At 50.4% G+C, this 21,998-nt stretch overlaps 1 protein-coding gene across 2 annotated transcripts in view; it reads right to left on the bottom strand.

Annotated features, from left to right (window-relative positions):
• Nucleotides 1–1,566: 1,566 nt before the first annotated feature.
• Nucleotides 1,567–21,998, bottom strand: part of ST8SIA2 (ST8 alpha-N-acetyl-neuraminide alpha-2,8-sialyltransferase 2) — a 33,089-nt gene continuing 12,657 nt past the window's right edge. The window contains exons 2-6 of one of the 2 annotated variants that reach the window (XM_056347670.1): nt 19,386–19,448; nt 17,282–17,410; nt 16,487–16,744; nt 13,894–14,202; nt 1,567–4,128 (exon numbers count right to left, since the gene is read on the bottom strand). In XM_056347670.1, coding sequence (XP_056203645.1) covers nt 3,843–4,128; nt 13,894–14,202; nt 16,487–16,744; nt 17,282–17,410; nt 19,386–19,448 — 1,045 coding nt within the window. In that variant the 3' untranslated portion in view covers nt 1,567–3,842. The remainder of the gene's footprint in view (nt 4,129–13,893; nt 14,203–16,486; nt 16,745–17,281; nt 17,411–19,385; nt 19,449–21,998) is intronic. The other variant, XM_056347671.1, reaches the window with a different exon arrangement.

Here is a 21,998-nt window from a genome sequence, read left to right as displayed (position 1 = left end):
GTGAGCGTGTGCTTGCCACAATGCTCGGCAGTGTCGGAGAGTGCCATGAGGTTTCATGGCTGGCTGCTAGCCCAGAGACACAAAGAAGCATGTGGCAGATCTGAAGGCTGGGATGTAACCAAGTGAACCATGGGCAAAAAGAAAAGCAAGTCAGGCAGCTGTACTTCTGGCCGTGTTACAGCTAAGCAGGCGAGGCAAGACCCTTATCCCCAAGCTGTTGTAAGAGGAAAATGCACCAGAGGCACACAGTGAGGAAAAGGACGTTGGGTTTGGCCAGAACCACCCATTAGACTGTTGCCCCAAAAAGCCATGCTGGGAAACGCAGCCCCAAACTGTGGGCTTAGCCAGGTGAAGGCTCAAATTTACCTCTATTTTACAGGTTTAGATTGCTTTTTACCACCTGAAGGCCTTTTAGCACAAATGTGCCTAACCCACGGGAGGGAGCTCCCCATCCCCAAGCCACCAGCATCACCAGTTTGGGCTGGCCTCGCTGCCGGAGGGAGCAGTGCGATGGAGGAGCGAAGATCAAAGAGAGCTGCTGCTGTCCTTTAGGGCAGTTAAGTACATTCACAGTGCAACACGCACCCGCACCCCTGCCCGAATAGCATCAATACTCCTTTTTGTTTCGCGCTTGAAGACAGGAGGGCCTTAATTGGGCATGAAGAAATTCATCAAGCAGCAGCCGGGTGCGGCCATCGGGTCTCCCCATAGCGTCTGCAGCTGCCATGCCGCAGCCCTGCAGCTGCTCGGCGGCTGGCGGCTGCCCCAAAACAGCCCAGATAGCACCCACCTACGGCAAGCATCACTGCTCCCGGTGCCCAGCACAAGGGGGACCTGGAACTCCGGTCCCGCTGCTCGCGAACAGCCTGTGGGCATTACGGCTTGCTGAGCTGCAGGGGCTGGGGCTTGGTGGAGCCGGGTCCCAGCTGTTTGCTGGAAACACAGACAGTAAAGCGTGTTTCCAACCTGAGGAGCTGCTGGAAGAGCCAGACCGGAGGACTTGGCACAGCCCACTAAAGCAAGGGGGAATGTCTAGGTGGCTTTGTGCGTATAAACTCAGCAGGGACCAACCCCCGTGGCAGCGAGGTGAAATGGGAGCTCAGCCATGGATTTCCATACCTGCAGGGTCTTCTTGCTCTTGGTTTAGTGTATTTTCAAACCAGGGGTGAGCAGGGCCTGTTTTGGGAACAGAACCATCACCAACAATGTCATGCCCCTGAATAATCTGCCTTTAACTCACCTCTGCTCTGACCCAGCAGCTGCTTCAAGAGCTCCAGAAATCCCTTCTCCCACCCTAATTTTAACCCCCCAACACACCCCTGGGGTGCTGCTGTTACATTTAGCTCAATGATCTCAGTGAGGACACCCTGGGGGCTTCAGGTGTCCCCCTGGCTGAGCACCAACATCCACCCCAGGTGGGCAAACCAGCCCAGCCTTCCCCTCGCCTTCACCAGCAAAGAAGGTTCCAGGGTCTCCCCATGTAATCGCCTGGCATTTTATGGTCTTGCTCCTCTTCTCATCCTCCTAGTCAAGGAAAATAAATACAAACCAACAATAAAACCCCTGCATGTTCATTTCTTGTATTTTTATTTAAAAAGAAGGTTTGCTAACAGCAATCAGTACCGTGGCCCAGGCCCCTCAATACAACAGGTGGCTTTAGCAGTCCCTGCGGCTTCGTCCCTGCTCTGTCCCTCCTCCATGCTGGGGACAAACCAGGGAATTACCTGGCTTTAACAGCCACTCCTGAATCACGGGAAGCTCCTTGGGATTGCAGACAACTTCCATCTTACAGTTTTATTCTCTGTCTCCTCCTGTCTCAGGAAACCCCAACAGCTTAAGCTGAGGTTCCCAGCCAGGTTTAGCCTTATCGTGCAACCAAACTCAAGTAAAAATAATACAAAAAGGAAAAAGAGAGCCAGGTTTAAAAAAAAAACAACAAAACAAACCCAAACAAAAGATAAAAGAAATAATTTTCTGGAGTTTGAAAGAAACATTCCCTTGGTGGCAGATTAGCCCACATTTATCCACTATAATGTTGCTTATACCTTAATCTTAGGCATCTTCATCTGACACTAATTAGCAGGCTGGAGGCTCCTACAGGTACAGTAGCTTCTACATTCCAAAACATGAAAGTGAGCTCTTCCTTTTACCACTTGAAGCACTGAGTTTTTAGAGATCATGTCAGGTATTTCAGCCCCAAACTGTATACTTTTTAACTTAAAAAAAAAAGCAGTAGGAGGAGGCACAAAGGTGATAATACCCAGCCATGAGAACACTGCAGCCCGTGTCAGAGGCTTGCCTGTGTCGTGTTATTTACTCTCCCACAAATTAAACCCAAACTGCACTCGCTGAACCCCTGACTCACCTGCCTGCTGGCACCAAGTGCTAATCAGGAGACAGGGCAGTCTGCAGAAACAGAAAATTAGACAGGCTAATCAGAGCAATCTGGTTGCTTCCTTCAAAAAACCCAAAACTCAGAAAAAAGCAAATGTGGTTATAAAAACGTCTTTATATTTTGGGTTCTCTCCGGAAAAAAAAAAAAAAAAAAAAAGGTTGGGAAGGAAGATTATTTCTTTGACATTCAACACTAGGCAAGCATCCCATCAAGATCCGTTTGACATCCTATTTAACTGTTCAGAGTAAGAACTAATTGGAGCTTCAAAGAAAGGACAGAGCAGGACTTCAGGAATACAGCGCTGTATGCTGGTTCTTTGCAGAGAAAAGTGAAAATAAATTATTTAGACTTGACAAAGTCCCTTGAAGTCCTGCAGTCTTTCTGCTTGGCTGGGTCTCAGGCCTATCACCAATATTTCAGCGGTTATTTTTGGAGGGGGAGAGAAGGCAGGCTGCTTAGCAGGTAGCATTTGGGAATTAAGAGCTAGATATACTTCTGGTTTTCATGAGCCCTGACAGATGTTGAGTGTCTTTGACTGTGGCACAGTAAGACACTTCATACTAGTGGTGCAGGTTTGTGGCAGCAAACCTCCCTCCTGCCACATTCCAGCATCTTTGCTCCTTTCTAAATTGTTCCTTCAAAAAGGGAGAGAAAATACATGCTCAGCATCCTCCTCACCGTCCGCCTGGCTCAACACTGATGCTCCCATTCTCTGGAGGCCCTCACATCTCATCTCCGAGCAAATTCCATCACCAGGATCAGCTTAGCACTGCTCCCCACCACCGCCTGGAGATCAAGCTGCAGCCCAGGAGGCTTCTCCCTCTCCTCTCCGAAGGCTGTGCACAGCCTGCTGGCCCACGTTTTGGATGGATCTGTGCATGCCTGCCAGACACCGGTCCCTGTGGGGCTGGAGACGGGTCCTGCTCGGTGCCACAGGCATTCCCTCGGCTGTGAGAGCCGCCAACAAACCTTCCCTGCCCACCCCGCTCCCTGCCCCTTCCCCTCCCCACCACGAGCACGGGGCCAAGAACGCGCCTCGCTGAAGAGTGCCAGCATCGGCGTCCTTGGCCAAACTAACTACCAACCTCAGACCAGTCACGACAAACGGCTTAACGGTTACCCATCACCTAACATACCCTCAAAAACCAAGGCCACCTTCACACCTTTTGGATGTAGGGTGAATGCCCTTCCAAGCCCAGCAAGCCCCCAGCAAGAGGTCTTGCCCGGGCCAGTCACGCCAGATGCTCCTGCATCTCTCCTGCCCCTTTCCTTGGTGAACACCGAACAGTTATAATACTCAGGTCAATATATATAGGTACCACGTATATATATTTGTGTCGCTGTGCAGCGCGTTAACAAAGACAACCAACCCCACCAGGCACCACTTGTCCTTTGTGCCCCCTCCCCTTCCTCCCGTGGCTGTGCAGGAACGCGGCCGGGGACCACCCTACGTGGCCCCATCGCACTCCCCCACAGTCAGCTTCAAGGCTCCCTGCTGGTGCAGCGTCTTTAAGGCTCTGAACTCCAAGGGCATGGTGTGTGGGCTGGCCTGCGAGGTGTAGCCGTACTTCAGGCTGTCATAGTAGTGGTACTTGACTGGGTTCTGGTTCTGGTCCAGGGGAAAGGGCCAGAAGCCGTAGAGAAAGATCTGGTTGCAGAAGCGAGTGGCTAAGGTGTACATGAGGAGGCCGGTGGTGGGTCGCTTGATGTGGACCTTGTTCGTTAGCCAGTACCTGCAAAGGGAGAGCAAAGCGAGTTATTCCCCCTGCGCACGAAGCTCGTGTCTTGCATTTTCTCTCTCCTGCCTCTGACCGAGACATATTGGTGATTCAAAGTGAGAGGTTTCTAACTAGCAGAAGAGTTCCCCATGCCAAGAAAAAGCCTCTCTAGGGATTGCTTCATGAATAAGCATCCTCCTGCTCTCTGTCTGGCGGTTACATCACACTTGTTGCTATGGCATTGAAGCATCTCATGCCTCGGCAATCCTTTATGAAAAACAAATTGCTTGCAACAGTGGCCTTCAGTACTCCAGCCTACAATTATCTTCCAATCAACCTAGGAGATCAATATCACAGACCAAACCATCCACATGTCAAGTAGACTCCAGCAACCCCTCGAAGCAGGCACACTCACACACACACGCTGATGATTTTCATTGATGAATGAAGATTTTTACTCTGACAGTAAACACAACAGGGCTGTAAAAACGTTTGCTTCGGAATAAAGAGTGATCAGACTGAAAGAGCTAAAACACGCTGCTATGTTCCCATTATGGCCAGCGATTGCTGCTGTGATCTTGGACCAAAATACATCACTAGAACATCTGCATCAGTCCATGAGATACACAATACGGCATATTGCAATAAATAACATGTGATATGGAGGTCAGCTGTGCTTGCTGCTGAAAAGCGCGTTACTTTTTATGAGGGATGGCAAAAAGAACAGGGAAAGATGTAGTGATGCACGAGCAGAAATGGTATCAGCAGTTGTATTTTTGGGCTGCCGATAAAAGTTATTGCAGCATCAACATCTCGTAAGAACTGTTTTCCAGTGCCCAGTGTTTATTGCACAGGCAGCTTACCTGGTTTGCTCAGCAGAAAACCACCACCAGAGGAGCAAAATCGGAAAGATAAAAGGTTTGGGGGAGGTAGAAGATGCCCCCCCCCGGCTGCACCCTCTCCTCCCCCAGCACGTCTGATGCCAATGTCGCCCCACAGCAAGCAGGGCTGTCGCAGGCAGCGCATCCCACCGTGCCACAGCCCGTTCAAGCCTGTGGATTATTTTTAATAGATCTTTTAAAGGGCCCGAATTCAGGTGAGTGCCTGGCAGCGCTTTCAATAAAAGGCATGAGGAAGCGGAGCAGAGCACGTGGCATTTCTCTGCTCTCACCCAGAGGTTTGGGATCCTGAGCCGAGTCCCATTGTTACGCGTGGAGCCATGGGAAGTGTCTTGCTCCTCATTCGCACTTTCTGCCAGGCTCCTGAGGGCCTGCTGCTCAGACAGCGGGAACTCTTGGGAGAGCTGAGTCTTAATCCTGCAAATTAGCTTTTCACGAAAGCCATTAAAATTTAGCAACCAAGGCACAAAAAGTACTTGCTTGTTCTCAGTCAGATAAGAGAAAAATTGACTTTTCTGGTGAATCAAATTCTGGAAGCAGAGTGACCGCCTTGGCATCTGCAGCAAGGGCACGGCAGGTTTTGTTGGGGTCCCAGTGCCTGCAGCTTTAGCAAAGGGTAAGTATGATGTTTTGGGAAGGGGGTCCTCCTTGCCTAGCTCATTTTGGCATCCAGCACAAAAAAGGAGCAAGAAACTGGGCGAAAGCCAGTATCTCCGAGGCACAGCACCAGCATTTTCTGAGCTTGCCCAGCCATATGGATTGTGCTATAGGGACACAGCAAAGCTCGCTGCGGTGTCAAGGCAATCTTCTCCCACAGGTAGCCATTAAACAGCCTCCTTGATGAGTTTATGGGTAAGCACATTAGACCCCTGGTGCGCAGAGAGAAATGGGAGATTATCACAACTATTTAACACTGTGAATTAGGTGGGGTATCTTGATGTAGGAGGGAAACTACCTGGGAAGAACTGTCAAGCCACATTAACCGGCTGGCTTTGGGGGAAGACAACTGTCTGGGTTTGTCCTGCAGCTGCTTCAGCCTTAAAACTCTCCTTTTACCAGTTTACCAGCTGGAGCACAGAAAGATACCGGTGACCGTTCACCTGCCCAAAATATTAACCTGTGGGTTTTGTGGAGAGGCTGTAAAACCTCTACGATCGTACAACGTCGTCGACAGCACAACGACGTGTCCCTTGCACATGGGTACAGGACATTCACAGAGCCACCGACATTTCAAGCATATTAATGATGACAAAAATGACCTGGGCCAAACACCAAAGCGCCCTACAGAAGCACGCTGTCCTCTGCCACCCAGCACGCACACACAGCCTCACCGAGACCGAGTGTGCGCAACCGGTACCCAAAAGCTGCCCTACCGAAACCAGCCCGGTGCGTCCCCCTCAGCACACGCAGCTAGTGAGCGCTCACTCAGTGATATCGGGGTAGGGAGCAATGACAATTCAGTTTCTTACAATGAAAATTAAACACCTGGCACCCTTATCTGTATTTCACTCTATTGCAGGCACGGTATTGCGAAAACCAAAGGGATGACAAACCTTGCTTCTACCGCATCATAAATTCTTGCTGCTGGCTGCAGCTTTAGAGGGGGTGATGGACTCCAGGCCATCCCAGCCCACCCACACAGATGACATACATAATATATAATGCCCAAACCATAACACAGGCCATGCCACAGCACTTGCAATTTGTCTCCTGGACAACAAAGCTAGGAAATCCTCCGGTGAGGTCTGGGGAATACGGTTAAATGACTGGTTTGTGATGGGAGTGTGGGAGCTGCGCAGGAAGATCTCCCTCTTATCTCTCCCACCGCTGGCCAACTGAGACAGCGGCCCCATTCCTGGTGCAGGAGAGAACAGCTGGGGATGGAAATAAAGCCTAATTAATTCTGTAAATCTAAATGAGGTTGTCTGGGCGCACATGGGATGCTGTGTCAACAGCGCACCTTTAATATGTGAGGTCCGGGATTTTAATTAGGAGGAAAGATAATCTTGAAGCAGGCAGTAATTATTTTTCAAATTGGCTACACCAATCACCATAACTATTAACTGCAACATTTTATGGAAAGAGACAGCAATTAAGAGAGAAGAGCAAAGAGCAGTCCTGAAACTCAGTACCTCCTTTCTCAGAGCTGTTCTCACAGCGTGGACCTCCTTCAGAAGCCGGTGCTGTGTCATTTCCGTAAATAAACCCTCAGGGGTGGAAGCAGCTATAGAGATAGGCTGGTGCCTGAGCAGGATGCAGCTATGAACAGGAACCGTGACGCTGTCAGGCAAAAATTGTCCATGACAGCTTGTTTCGGATCATGATAGTGACAGATGGAGAATGCCATCAGATCTTCAAGGCCATCTTTTGTACGGAGGCAGCCTAGACACCAGCCCTGGCACCTATTTGAACTAATACTTGACGGTTAGCCAAGGACAGAGGCTCCACGAATAGCAGCTCAGAGAGTCCTATCCTAGCTGGTAGGTGGTTCTGGTTGCTCCTCAACAACATCAATTTTCCCAAATGTTTCCAAGAAACTTAAGTAGTCTCCTAAGCAGAACTGCATAGCACTGCTGCCCATCGGTGTGTGCCTCCTGCGAGGGGGCTGCAGCGACTGCTGTATTTGGACTGTAAAACCCGGTGGGAACTCTTCAGGAGACAAAATGCTCTGAAACTGCCCCTAGGAAGCCACAGCTCCCACCCGAGTCAGGGAAGGGAGCAGCCTCCACATGGCACTCCTGGAGCACGCACCCCGTCGCACTGACGGCGCTTATCCTCCTCCAGCACCACCAAATTCAGGGCGCAGAGCCTGGCCTTGGCTTGGGCTGAAACGCTGGCTGCAAAACTCCTCCCCGCAGGCAGCGTTTGAGCACTGCCCTGCTCTGTGCCTACCCATCACCTCCTGGCATGTCTGAGAAAACCCTGAAGTAACTTGTGCTCTTCAGGGAAGGGCTAGCCTGCAGGATAAAATGAACAGAAAATCCATCGGCCCGATGAAACAAATAGAAAAACTCATGTCAAAGAAATCAAGTTTCAGCAGTATCAGCTGCATTACTTAGTGATACAAATCAGAATAGCTGAAATAATGCTATTTCAGACCCTTTTAAAACAGCTTATTCATAAAAGTGTGATAGAAACACAAGCTGTTGTGGAGGTGCTAGTCCTTGACTGTCAGGCATATTACCAGTCTGCCACACATTCTTCTCCCATTAATCCTCATAAAAACCCAGCTACAGATAATCAGAGCAAGTGACCTGATGGTGCTTTGCACTTGCACTGGTGCAGGCAAGGACAGGACCCACCGGTGCTGGCAGGGCATAGCATGTATCCCAAACGCTGGGTGGATGGAGATGAAGTGCTGGAGCCCAAGCAGCCACAGCCCCCACCCTGCTTCTCCCAGCCCTTTTCTGTCCATGTATCCAGTCTCCTCTGTCACCTCCACCAAAACAGCAGAGAGCAGGTAGAGCGATGGGATCTGTGCTGGATGGGCAGGAATGGGCAGGTCTCCACCCAGATTCATGCTAACGCTGACTCCAGAAGCTGGATCTGGAGTCACAGTTGGGCTTTATCCCCAGGCTGGGGAAAGCCTAAACACCAAATCAAGCTTCAATATCCAGACTGGAACTGTACCGTGTGGCTTGGACTTGGCACAAGAAAATCAGCCCTGAGACACAGCTAAATAGCTCTTTTCTCCTCCAGGTCTTGAGTTCTGCAATGCCCTTTCAAACACCCACAAGTTAATGCATTTCCAAACAGACAGAAAAGGAGGAAGGTAACCGGGAAGAAGATTACCCTATTTCTTTCCTCTTTCCTTCCTATGCCCCTCGCCTTCTTTTGACCAAGACAAGACTAAATCTTCTTCCCGATTAACCAGAACAAATTAACTGTCTTGGGGTCCTAGTGCAGACACACCACAGCTTGGGTACAATGTGCCTCAAGAGGCAAGAATAATCACTCACACAAGGATTTATTTGTGGGATATCCACTGATCTAACCCACACATGGCTTTACAGGGCGTTAGCAGTCCCTCACATCCTACCCCAGCCACATGCCTGTGACTGGCTATTTTCTCCCCCTACACCCCTCAGCTGAGTGCAGGACCACTGTCCTTAAACCGCCTTTGGGACCAGAGAGGAAGGGCTTTAAGGCACGAGTCCCCAGGGCAGATATTTCAGAGAAGCCCCTGTAGGTGTAAAATACCGTAAGAGAGAAAGCATGGAGTAGCTGATTTAGAAACCCCGTAAGTGGGTGATGCTGGCTAATCAACAGCAGAACGGTCTTGAGACAGAGAGTGAGAAAAGATGAGCTGGGAGAGCTGTGTAAAGCGAAAGCAGCAGATTAGCTTTGATGTGTTAAAAGGGGAGCCTGTGGAGGGATGCAAAAAGGTGGGGTGATACAACCAAAGCAACAGGTTAGGAGAACAGTCTGCACACATGCGCTCTGTGTGGCTATAAGCAAGGTGAAGGCTGCGGGGAAGGATGCAGTGTGAGCGGGACACGAGACGAGGAGGGACCAGGGGAGGGTTTCCCCCATGGCTGGCGGATGGGAAAGGCAGTGGCTGAGCAGCACTGCCCTGACAAATCAAAGGCTTTGATGTTGTTTGGGTGTGAGGACCCAGGGAGACATCTGAGGCAAAGATGAATCCACCTTGTGCCCCACCAGGCTGCACTCCAGGGGAGATGTGGCAGAGCAGCACTACACAAGCTATGGACCCAGAGCAAGGCAATCACCGTCGTGAAAAGCGCGTGCAAACTGTCACAGCTATTTGGATGTTAAACCTAACAGGAGACTTAGCCAAGGAGCTGGAAGATTTATTGATTTTTTTTTTCTTTCAAGAAGCTCTTAACAAAATCTGATGGGATTAGAATTGCTTACTGCCAAGAGACCCTCATGATGGACACAGTGAAAATGCTAGACTAGATTAGACAAGACAAACTGAAACGTGTCCATGAATTCTCTGCAAGGAGTGATAGTCAAACCTCCAGACACAATTATTTCCCCCTGCTTCCTAAATTTCATGTTATTTCTGTAACAAAAGCAGCTTGGCAATAGAGATTACAAGGCTTTTTGGAGACACTAACAGATGACTTATAAGGGGCTTGCTTGCTTCCCAGCCAGGAGACAAGCACTGTGCCAGATGAATTGCTCAGGAGACATTTCATAGAATTGCTCCAAAGTGAGTCACGCACCCCTGAAACACATGGCACCGTCCCCATCCCCACAAGCTGGCTCCCTGCCACGGCACAGCTTTCCTCTTCAGCCTTAGGTAGCGACTCGGCTTCCTTCTGAGCGCCTCCAGAATTCTCCTTGTATCAGTGTTCTGATGCTGATGGTTCTCTTCCCTCCTGGCGTGAAGACGGCGAGTTTAACCATGTAAGAAGAGCCTCCGTCCTATTGCACAGATTATCCAGAATCATCAACACAAAAAGCTATCAGCAAACATTTAAGGCACCCTCAGAGCTAGGAAGGTGATGTCTCAAATGATGCTGTTAAAGACAACAAACCCAAATGCTTTTTACTTATCACAGCAACACACACTCTACAAATGCCCCAAATGCACTGAAAATTATAGGAAAAAAATGCTCAATTGCCACTGAAATGCATTCTAGTCTGGGGGAAAGCAGAGCAGGACAATAAATACTGCAGTTCAAGGAGGAGTCAAGAACTCACAAATGTATTTTGCTGGTAGTAAGGGAAGAAAAGGCAAAGCTTTTGTAGCAGAATTGTTGGATGAGATGTTAGTCTTTGTAGAAAGTGCTATTCCTTGGGAAAAAAACCCTATATATACATATATATATATATAAAAGAGCGTCTTGGCTGAAAGACTTCCCCCGTTTCTTTGTGATTTCCAAATCAACTTAGGGTAGATAATAAAGGGTAGCTTTATCCAGCAAAGGAGAAGACAGGACATCTCTGCAATCGCAGCACAGAGGGATGCTCTGTGGGGCTTTGTGGATTATCAATTCTCTGCCGCATACTACATGCCACAAAAATTATTCATTTCACAAATCTCAGATCTGTCAAATAAAAGTATAATGCTACGAACTGGCATGTTCTACAGAGAGAGCTGGAGAGACAGAGGAAGTCATTGGAGACCATATCCCTGTAACAGCAAGGAGCTCATAAGCAAAAAATACAGGATGATCACAGGAATTCAACAGTATCACAGAGGATGAGTAAGTAAATGCCTAGTGATGCTGGTCAGTTTGACCTGAGGAAGGAATCCTTCTTCATCCCAAACTACAGCATACTGATTACCCTGAGCAGATGGCCAAGACAACCCTATAGGTACCGGAGAGGTTTCCTATATAGCACCAAGAGCATCAGCACACCCACCCCCCACCAGCTGTGACCAGTTCATTCAACACTGCCTGAATCACTCTTGTATCCACCCAAGTCCAAACCTGAGGAAGCTACACCAAGGAAAGGGTTAACATTGACTCCAGCCGTCCCCCAGCACAGCCCTTGGTCACCCAGCCCTGGGTGGTCCCTCAGCCCTGGGTGGTCCCTCTGCAGGGCTCCTTGGCCAGACCACAACACACTGGGTAGGTGTTGAATTGCTCCCATCAGTTCTGGCTTTCTGAGGGGGCTGCAGTTCTAATTATATTAACTGTTAATTAGTAGGCATTTTGATTTCCTGCTGATAAGTGTGAGAGCAGGTCAAGCAGCAGCTCCCTTGGCTTAGAGGGCAGCCCCAACGAGGACTAGCACTGGCTTCTGCCATTATAATTGAATTGGTGCCGCCTCTGCGCAGCCATGACCCACCTTTCTCCATTGTCCCACAGCACAGTACAAGCCCAAAGGGCAGGATCGAGGTCTCAGCCGTAGCTCAGACAGGGCACCTGGAGCCTGTCATCAGCTCAGCCAGTGTCTGACCACATGCTGGTACCATATCCACCCCAGATACCCACCAACAGCAGCCACTGCACTTGCTTGTTGGTCAGACTGGTTGCATCCCTCTGAGCCCCAGGAGGTTTTCAGAAGCCCAAAGCCATGTTCCTTGCACAGGACCCCATGAAAACCCACGGGAACACTAGCACGTGCAAAAGGAAGACCCTACTCCAAGCCATGGGAGAGGGGTGCATCACTATGTGCCAAGAGACAGCGCTGAACCCCTGGGCTGGTTCCAACATCCCTGGGTCCCCTCCAGCCAGGGAGGACCTGCCAGCCACGGGTGGCAGCTCCAACACTGCTGTGTGGGGGATGCACAGGGACAACTAGAGCGCCAGCCAGCCCAGCTGGGCCACAGGGCTACAGCACAGGAGGGCCAGGAAGGTGCCACGAGTTGGAAGCTCAGCTCGGCAGAGCTTACTGAGGCATCCTCCTCTTCTCCCACAGGAAAGTGATGCTTGGCCCTTGCCAATCCCTCTGCAAAGCTTCCTATAGGAAGTTTCTGGCACTGGGAATGGTTGCCAGCACAGGATTAGCAGCCTGTTGATTTAAAGGGCTTATTACAGGAGCTTAATTCTATTTTGACAGATGAAAGTAAGTCAATTACAGCTAGAAATAGCTCAGAATTTGGGTTGTGGGAATTTTTTTTTCCTTCCTCTCCTCCCTTTCTGCGAGTTATGGTATCACTTCCTTCTGTCTCTTTACCTCAAAGCCAGCATTTTCAGTAGGATGCCTCTCTGGCCCAGAGAAGGCTCAAACACAGGCACCTGGGGCAGACATGGTTCTTTTTGCCCATTATTGCTGCCTGCGATGCACCACGGCACGAGAGCCTCCACTCCCACCAGCCGCCTGCGGAGCTGCCCTTCGCACCCCTCTCCCCAAAGCACCCCCTTAGGCTTGCTCCTGCACGAAATGACCCCAAAACCTGTCCCGTGTCCACCCCTGGACCAACACGCAACCTGAGCTGGGACAGAGCAACCCAGCATGGACCAGAAGAACTCAGCCTGGAGGTGTGCAGGGGAAGAAGTGCTCAAAGCAAGCATAAAACATTAATGCTGAGGCTTAGAGGCAGAAGCACCACCTACATGACTGAATTCCCATCCCAGGAGATCAACAGGGTCTAGCCAAGATCACAGAGGGCAACTACTGCCACTAAGCCACCTCCAGCATAAGCCACCACTTGCCTAGACTCCTTAAATGCCTAACGAGTCATGACTCCCTAGCGAAATGAAGCAAAGCTTACCCCACCCCCAAGCCGTTCACAGGCAAGTCTCACCCCTCGGGCTCCCTTTCTTTTATAACCTTCCCGTCCCCACCACACCTGTGTCTCCCACACACCTGAAGCTGCAAGGAGAGAGCAGAAAGCCCCCTTCCTTTCCTCCCAGCAAGTCTGCTCACCACCACCTGGCCCTCTTTACCTGATCAGCAGGACCAGACCACGTCAGTCACCTCTCTGCCTTGGCTGGTCATTTAAGATAAGCAGTGCAATTAGCACCGTTACAGGAGAGTACAGGCTATTCATGAACAGTTCTTGGGCCTCTGCCACTGCTGAGCCTGTCCAGGCTGCCAAGAGCTCCCTGACCTGAAGGAGCCATGTGAGACTTGCATGTGTCACTCAGTCACACGGTGACAAACCTCATTGCTAGCTCAGCACACACGCACTTCTCCAAGGAAAGCTCTAACCATAGCTTGGGGAATTATCATGGTGATGACACCCAGGCTGAGACCCCGGAAAGCACTGGAAGGCTTAGGCTCGCTATATTGCACAGCTAAAAGCCCTCACACACTCAAAGAGCAGAGTGGGGAGTTCCTGCTGGCAAGGTGGTCTCCATTTCTTGTCTAGGGACCAGCCACCACCTGTGGAGTCATTCTCATGGTCTGCAGAAAGAAACAGCTCGCACCGTTTGCCTCCAGCACAAACCCATCGATCACGCTCCAGCTCAGGAAGCTCACAAAATCCTGGCTCCGAGCACACCAGAAACACTCTCACCCTCGGACAGCGTGCAGCAGGCGCAGCGAGGGGTAGGCAGTCCTGACGTTGATGTGATGCTTCAGGATGAGCTCGTTCACCCACTCCACTCGCTCCTTGCCCCCCTTGGCCATGAACGCTGGGATCCAGAGGATGCTGCCGTTGAGGCTGTGGAGGCGCTGCAGCAGCTTCTCCCTCCAAGTCTCGTTCACCAGGTCCTCAAAGGCCCGTTGGATGACCGAGGGGTTCATAGTCACCAGGTCCGTCTTCATGCCCACGTCCTGTGAGTACTCCTGGACCGGGGCCAGGTTGCACCTGCGAGGGGAAACACTGAACAGCCCTTTACAAGGGACGCTGGAGAGGGCAGTGACAAACACGAGGGGTGTGTGATGCCAAAAGCCAGGGCGAGTGACAGATGTGCCCGTTCACCCTTGCTTTTGGGAGGAGGAGGAGCAGCAGCGAGCATCAGTCTCTGCAATAAATTCGAGGGGCTCTGACCTGGCTGAGCCATCTTAATATCGGGTCATCGCTCCTCAGCGTGACGACATGTGCATGCACATTCCTCTGCGGCAATGCTAATAACAGACATAACTTTGGTGTCTGGTGGGTGGGTTTGTAGGATCGGTATCTCTTATGGTGCGGTTCAAAAATAACACGTAGCAACAAACCTCCCGTCTTTGCTGCCACGGCAGATTTGAAATGAAAGGGCCTTTCCCACGCAAGGAAGGCGCTCGCTTCTTCATTCTAGCCCTGCTGGGGTAATATTATCCCAAGTCCCTTTTCTCCTCCTGGTGAGTCTCTGCTAAGAGCAGACCTGGTGGCACCAGCAGCGATAATAACACCAGTGGGAAGGGGATGCCAGGACATGGTCTCCACAGGGTTTGGCTGACTGGAGGCTGTGACCTTCAAGAAACATCTCTTTCTGTAGTATCAATTGGTGCCTCCTCTCAGGCTGTGCACGCGGATATGGGCACGCTCCCCCCCCAGCAGCTCCCGTGCCACGAGCTCCTGTGTCACACCAGGGCTGAGGGGCTGCGGGATAAATGGCCAACAAATCACCCCCGTTATACTATGGTTTCCTACAGCTCCTTGAGGGGGGATCTCCGGCTATTAAGCCGTGGCTGTGCCATGCATGTGGCCCTGGGTAAATGGCACCGAGGACCAGCTGACAGAGGGGTGCAGAGAGATGCTCCCCTAGCATGGTGCAAACCAGAGGGTTCCCGTGTGTTCGCACACTGCGTGCTCTCCTGCGGCGTTTTACAGCGAAGTTACAGTACTTAACGAGCAGGAATTGCATCCTAACCATCTGCCTTGATAATCAGCCATTACTGCTGTTTTCCCTGCTTTACAGATGGGGAAACTAAGGGAATGGTGTAAAGAAAATCCAGTTACTGGCACGTGGGGCCCTTCTGATCCGCTCATTGCAGGAGTTAAATCACTGAAAATAAACACTGGATCTGAAGAGAGAAGCTGTATCCTGGACACAAAGCCCACCACTGGTCACTGCCAAACCTGCTGAAAAGGGTGCCTGGATGGAGCAAACCTTCCCCGGGAAGATGCAGGTTCAAGTGTTGGCTCAGATAACTGACGGTGGGAAGAGTATGTCCGTGCCAGACCCGCGCTAGCATGCCTGGCTGGAGAGAAGTTGCTCAAAATCCCAATCCTTACACCCAGAAAAGCTTTCCTCCTGCAACTTCGCTGCCTGACGTGAAAGCCCCTCCCTAAACTTTGCCAGAACTGCAATAAGCAATCTTTCCCTTTGCTCACTCTGGTGACACTTCAGGATAAGAACGGTAACACCCCGTCCCCCGTGGACAGGACGGAGCTGCGAGCAGCCAGGTTTGAGCGGGGGGCAGAGGTGACATTATCCTCGCTCCCACGTCATGCCAGAGACTGCCTCTGCGAGCTGGTGATGGATTGGGCTGTCTTCATAATAGACTCACCAGAAAGCAAATGTCTGCACATACATAAATCATCAACGGACTCCTACAGCCCCTCAGCTAACAGATGTACATGGGTGTTGGGGACGGGAGGGCAGGCGTGCGTACTCCTCCTCTCCACTTCAAGCACCATCTCTAGCGAATTCGGTGTGTGTCCCAGTGGGGGTCAGGGTCTGTTGGTGCAGGTCCATGGGGCAGTGCATCTGTGGGGACATCAGTGCTGGGGATGGAGCGGTCACAGGGGAGCATCAGACCTGGATGTGCACAAGTGTGGTGCCAGGGCATCGTGCGGCACACCTGGCGCTCGAGGGCAGAAGTGATTTGGGGAAGAATCAAGCTTGCCTCCACCCGGAAAGTCCAGGGCAGGGTTTGTTTGCAAGAGGGCATGCATGTGGGAAAAGAGGAGGGAGTGCTTGGAACTGGGGGTGCTGGGGATTAATAGTGCCCTGGGGGCATTAACATGAGAAGACACAGGGTGAATTTGCAAGAACACTGGGGAAGCAGTTGGTGGTGAAGGGTTTGCAGCAGGGTGTTTGCAGCGGTGAACTCTACACGTGCACACGGAGCTGCAAGGCTGCGCTGCACCATGCAGTCAGGACTCCAGCCCCTTTCCACTTTCCAAGACCCCCCGAAACCCCCTCAGCCCCACCACACAGCGGGGCGCAGTCCACTACCTTATCACGAAGCTGTGCGCATCGATCTCGGGGCCGCAGCCGCTGCTGAGCAGGACCCCCGAGTTGCCCACGATGGCGCAGGTGGGGAACTGCTTGCCCTTGAGGGGCGAGGTGCGGGGCAGCAGCTCGTACAGGTTCTGCGAGACATTCATGGTGCTGTCCCTGTCAAAGACGTAGTGGATGACGTCCCCTGGCTTCAGTGTCCCCTTCAGCACTGAAATGTCCTTCTCTGCATCCAGGAACTTCAAGATCTGTTTCCTGAGGACAGGGAAGAAACAGCCCCATCAGGTGAGGTGCAGAGATAACCTGGGTCATACATAGGATGAACTCTTGCCTCCCAGCTGCCCTCGCTCTGTGGCCAGTCCATCTGACTGACGCTCTCCAGGAACACCTCGCAAACAGATATTTCCATCTTACTGCCTGCTCCTTCTCCACCCAGCCCTTCCTGGGGCAGGCTAGTGCAGTCAGTCCACCATTAGTGGGGGGGTCCCTCCCTGCATTTACCTTGCGAAGAGGGTCGTCTCCTCCCCTCCGTGACCCATCACCAAGCACACATTAATTCCACTTGGCCTGGAAAACGGGAGCTCAAGTGCTCCTTCTTTCGTCACTGCAAGGCCAGCTGGTTCAGTGGGAATTCATTTCCAAGTGATCGCTTACAGATATGAAGCCTAACTCAGCGGGAGATAAGCTTTTTATTTCTTCCTCAACTTCTTTAGATGATATACAGAGGCAATTTGCCAGCTTGCACTGTAGAGGACCAAATCTGTCTCTTGTCCTATAGGTAATTACCAGTACCTGATCTTCAAAGAGAGTGTCTGGTTGTGTCTCCATTTGGATGAGGCTGGTTTAATGTTGTGCTTAATGCTTTCATTACTTCTGTCAACAACAGCTGGAGACGAAGAGTCATTTATTACTACTTCAGCTCTAGAGAAAAGACAGACAGGGAGAGGGAGAGACAGGATCCGTTAGCATCCCAATGGCACTTCTAATCACTGTCTTCAGCTCTGGCTGCTGGAATTCAAACTTCATCAGAAAAGCAAAATTGTAGTTATTAGCTAAACAAGAACTGAAAGCTGTTTGTATTCTGCTACACTCAAGCAGACAGACACAAATCCTTAAATACCTGCTCGCTTACATGAACACAGACTTGCAGCCAGGCACAGCTCTACAGAAAACAGTCTTACACATCTAGCTGTAGAAAGGCATGCACACAAAAACACAGGCAGGTTCTGCAGAGAGAGGACACGTGCAGACAAGACAGCCCAGAGCCCCAGGGAACCCCCAAAATTCACCAACACATTTCCTACATGGGCAGCTGAGGTTGCTGCCCAGTCGCCTCGTGGTCACACGTGAGCATCCCAAAGTGGAGCCAGCACAGCCCCTGGAGAGGGTTAAAATCCTCGCCGGAGAAGTGCAACCTTCACTTCACCCAAAGGAGAAATTAATTTAGCTGAGCTGCTGGGAGCTGCTTGTGAGACTGGGCTACGAGCATCCTGTACCCAACAGGGGGAGGCTGGTTCGCTGGCAACTTTCTCCCCCGATAGAAGAGAGCACAAGGGTTTCAGCATCTGTGTTGCTTGCTTCACACCCAGAAATGAGCAGGGGGATGGGCAACAGCTAGATGCTGTGGTTTGGAGATGCTCACTGGGAGACCCCAGTTTTTAATCCCTGCCCTAAGCAGCGAATCAGCCCCAGCACTTCAGTGCCATTTATATCAAATGGCAAGAATTAAGGGAGCCTCTGAATATTTGACTCCAGCCAGCTGCCCTCCAAAGAGGATACTCGTGCATCTCATCAAGAAGCTGTGCATGTATCTGCAGCCCCGAAAAAACCTTCACACTTCAGAGCGCTCTGAAAAATACATAGCCAAAGCACTTGCTTATCAGCTAAAGGGAATCTCCCTCTCCAGTGCAAAGGCCTTTCTCCAGCTGGGCAATGGTCTGTAAATAAATACATTTATAAAAAGCATGTAAACCCCCAAGGAGAGCGAATAGTGAGAGGTGGGGCAGAGCTGGCAGCCCAGGCTCATGGACAACATCCAGCTCCCGGGAGCACATCTCCAGCCCAGGGAAAGAGCTCCCGAGGACACGCTGTGGCTCACACCACGTAACGTTTCAGAAAGGCAAGGAAACGTGTTTATAAATGCTGGCTGCCAGTGTCCTTGTGTGTGTTTGTACAGTACCCCTCCAGCGGCTGCCAGTCGAGGCTGTTGGATTTGTTTGTATCTTGCGTTTTGCCATATTGCCTCGTGTCTTGCAAAACTTACTTACAGGGTGTCAAAATTCATAAAGGAAGCAGGGTAAAGAATTCTTGGGAACAACTACGATTTTTTTCATTTTCTCCATTTTCTGTGTTTTGATCATGGGTGGTGACATCACCACAGAATGATGTCACTTTCCTTCTCACATGGTGTCACTGAGCTTTGCAACTGTGTCACTTTCTAATGCTGGGCTGACATGAAATCACTGTAAAAACGACACAGAGAGACACTGAATGAAGATGCGATGCTACAAAATGACTCTGCGATAGAGAGATGTTGCTGAAGTGCATTATGATAAAACTGAATGAACTTCTGATGTCAAAGACAGCGATCTCCCTTCTAATAGCACTTAGTAAAGCTACAAAAACGGCAACTCTATCACTGACTTATTTTCACAATAAGTAACTCTCTCCTCATTCTCTCAATCACCACAACTTGCAGATCCTTGGTTATTTGCAAATGATTATTGCGCTGAGCTGGGAGAAGGAGGGGGAGAAACGATTAAGAAAATGCAAAGCAGAAGTGAAAAGAAACAGATACATTTGCTAAATAAGAACAGCACTATCCAGCGAAGAGGAGAAGCAGATTAATAGCTGCCTTACAGCAAAAACAAATGAACACAAAATCTAATTTACAAACCTATTAGATTTGCTATGTAAGCTGTTCACAGCTGATCTGATTGTACCTCTGCCTCCAGAACTCCTGCAAGACAAAGGAAATGCATTATTTATAAACCCAGCTCCTCTTTGCCAAGCATTGTCCAACAGTCAAGAGATCCTGCTCTGGAGGGCTCTGAACGGAGACGCTAGTGCGCTGCTTGCATCCCACCCCATCCAGAAGAGAGACGCCCTGATGCCTGTGAAGGTTTTTTCACATCCACCGTCATTGCTGCCCTACCGCGACCGTAAAATCATTCTGGCAAAAAAGCTCCTAACCAACCCAATTAATAATACCTGCGCGATCTAACCAGCTATCAAAGACATCTGGTCTCTGTCGTCAAAGCAGCATGCAGCCTACAGGTTGCATTAAATACATCTCTACCTTTTTTTTTTTTTTTTAGGGAGTCGGGTGTTAGCAGTGCATAGAGAAGGTCTCCTCTGTCTCCAGGTTCCCAGGGGACTTTCCTTGTCCTTTTCAGGTGGAGACGGAGCTGAATGATCTGGACAGGATTCTCACCACTGTCTTCATCTCGGGCTTCCAGCTGAGACCACCCAGCATCTCCATTTTATGCACACCAAGCCCCCAGCCTCCTGGTGAAGAGACCTGACTTGCGGAGACCTCATCCTCACAGTGCACCTCCTCCCAGCTCCCAGTGACCCACAACAGACCCAGGGCTCCCTTCCAGCCCCCTCTGATCCCATGAGTGCCCTGAAGCCCCTTATCCCCACCTTCGGTGTAACCTGGCTGAAGCTATGTGGCCAACTCACCACAGCCGTTCACATGCTGGAGCTGAGACCCAAAGTGACAGCCTTGTCACTCCCATGGCCTGACACCACTGCGCAAGGACGGGTGCCAGACCTGCCTGAGTAAGACCTGTGGGAACAGACAGCCAGAATTCCCAGCACCTATATGATGCTGCAATGAAGAACAGGTGGGACCAAGCCCTCTCAGAAACCAACACCACTCATACCACCTGTGCACCCTCACTTAAATATAAATACATATAAGTATTGGTCTGCATCTAGCTGGCTGCAGAGCCCCTTCTTGCTTTAGCATGCTAATTTCAAAGGGGTCACAAAGAATGAGTTGAGCACTTCGTGATGCTAAGTGGGAGCTGGGCTCCTAGTCAGACACATTTTAACTGCCATGTGCTCACTGTTCTGCTTCGTTGTCTCCATTGCACACATATCTAAATGAACACTCTTACACAGGGAACCAAATTCTCTTCCAGCAGAAATATTGTTACCTGGAAATATATACCTTAATGAAAACTTATCTCAGGAGCACATTATTTCTACCAGTCCCGAAAAAATCCCAAATGCATAAGACAAATGAAAAAGAAATAGAGTGTGGGAATGTTTGGTGCCATCAAAAAAAGATTTTCAGACTTGTGGGATGCAATGTGAATCACTTTGTTAGGCTGAGCACAGCCCTCAGCACCACATAACATCAGACCCTTGCAAATGCTGTGACGGTTGTCCCTTTCCTCCCTCCTGCCAGAGACCATCTACAGCCAAGTCAGAGCAATTCCTGCTCCGACACCCTCCTCTTTCCTTTGGAAAACCTGAGAGTCAGTGAGATGTTTCATTTTTTTGGTGCATCAAGGGAACAGCAGGAGTAGCTTATTCCTAGAGCCTACTGGCATTTAACAAGCCTCCGCTTTAATGGGGTTCACTGCGGGGTGTGGGAGCAGACTGGATTAGTGTGCAAACTACGCATTCCTTCAGAGACATCTCCTCTGAAGGAGCCTTCCAAATGGGATTCACACTCCTTCACACTTGTTATAAGACAGATAGGGACTGGATTAAGGGCTTAGAAACAGAAATGCTGCTCCCTGAATAAGTGCTGGTTCACAATCTCTGTAAAAGGAAAAAAAAAATAATCACAGAAATTAGGAAGTGGAGAAGACCTGTTAGCTCCCACCTCATCCATGTTTTGCAGCTATGGCATGACTGATCTGAAGCATCACAACGTATTATTCAAATGTATTTATCCAATCTAGCCATACATGTCCCCAGTGACAGGCCTGGGCATGTCTTCTCCTGGAATCAAGGCAGGCATCGGGGCTGGAGATGCCAGAGGTGAGGAAGACAAGCTGAGAGCACATCTTCCAACTCGGTGGTGGGGAAGGAGATCGGCTGCTCCGATCCCGCTGAGTAGTCCCTCAAGGGCAGTTCCAGGGGTCACTCTTTCCCCTTCACACACTGTGAAAAGCAAAGGTTTTCAAAATACTGTAATGCAAACAGAGCAGGAAGTGTTCTGCTGTCATGTGCGAACATGGATGGGGTGGCTCATCGGTGGAGGAGACAGCAGGGCTCTGCCAGCCATCTTCCCGTGACTTGTTCCATGGCACTGGGCTCATGGCTTCGCTGGCCAGCAGCAGCCAGGATGCTCTTGGTGGACACCTGAGATGCTGGCAAAGACACTGCTCCCTGCACCAGGTTTGGTTTCTCTCTCCCAGCCACTGAGATTGCCTGAAGCTGGGACATGATACTTGGCTGAAGGTCTCAGCTGGTTTAGTGAATCCTAAAATACTCCTGTACCTTCCAAACCATCAGGTTTTTGGCCCTTTGTGTCCTACACTGCAACTTC

Source organism: Falco biarmicus, chromosome 7 (assembly GCF_023638135.1).
Source record: "Falco biarmicus isolate bFalBia1 chromosome 7, bFalBia1.pri, whole genome shotgun sequence".
Classification (NCBI taxonomy): Eukaryota; Metazoa; Chordata; class Aves; order Falconiformes; family Falconidae; genus Falco; species Falco biarmicus.
This window is presented reverse-complemented; position numbering and strand designations above follow the sequence as displayed.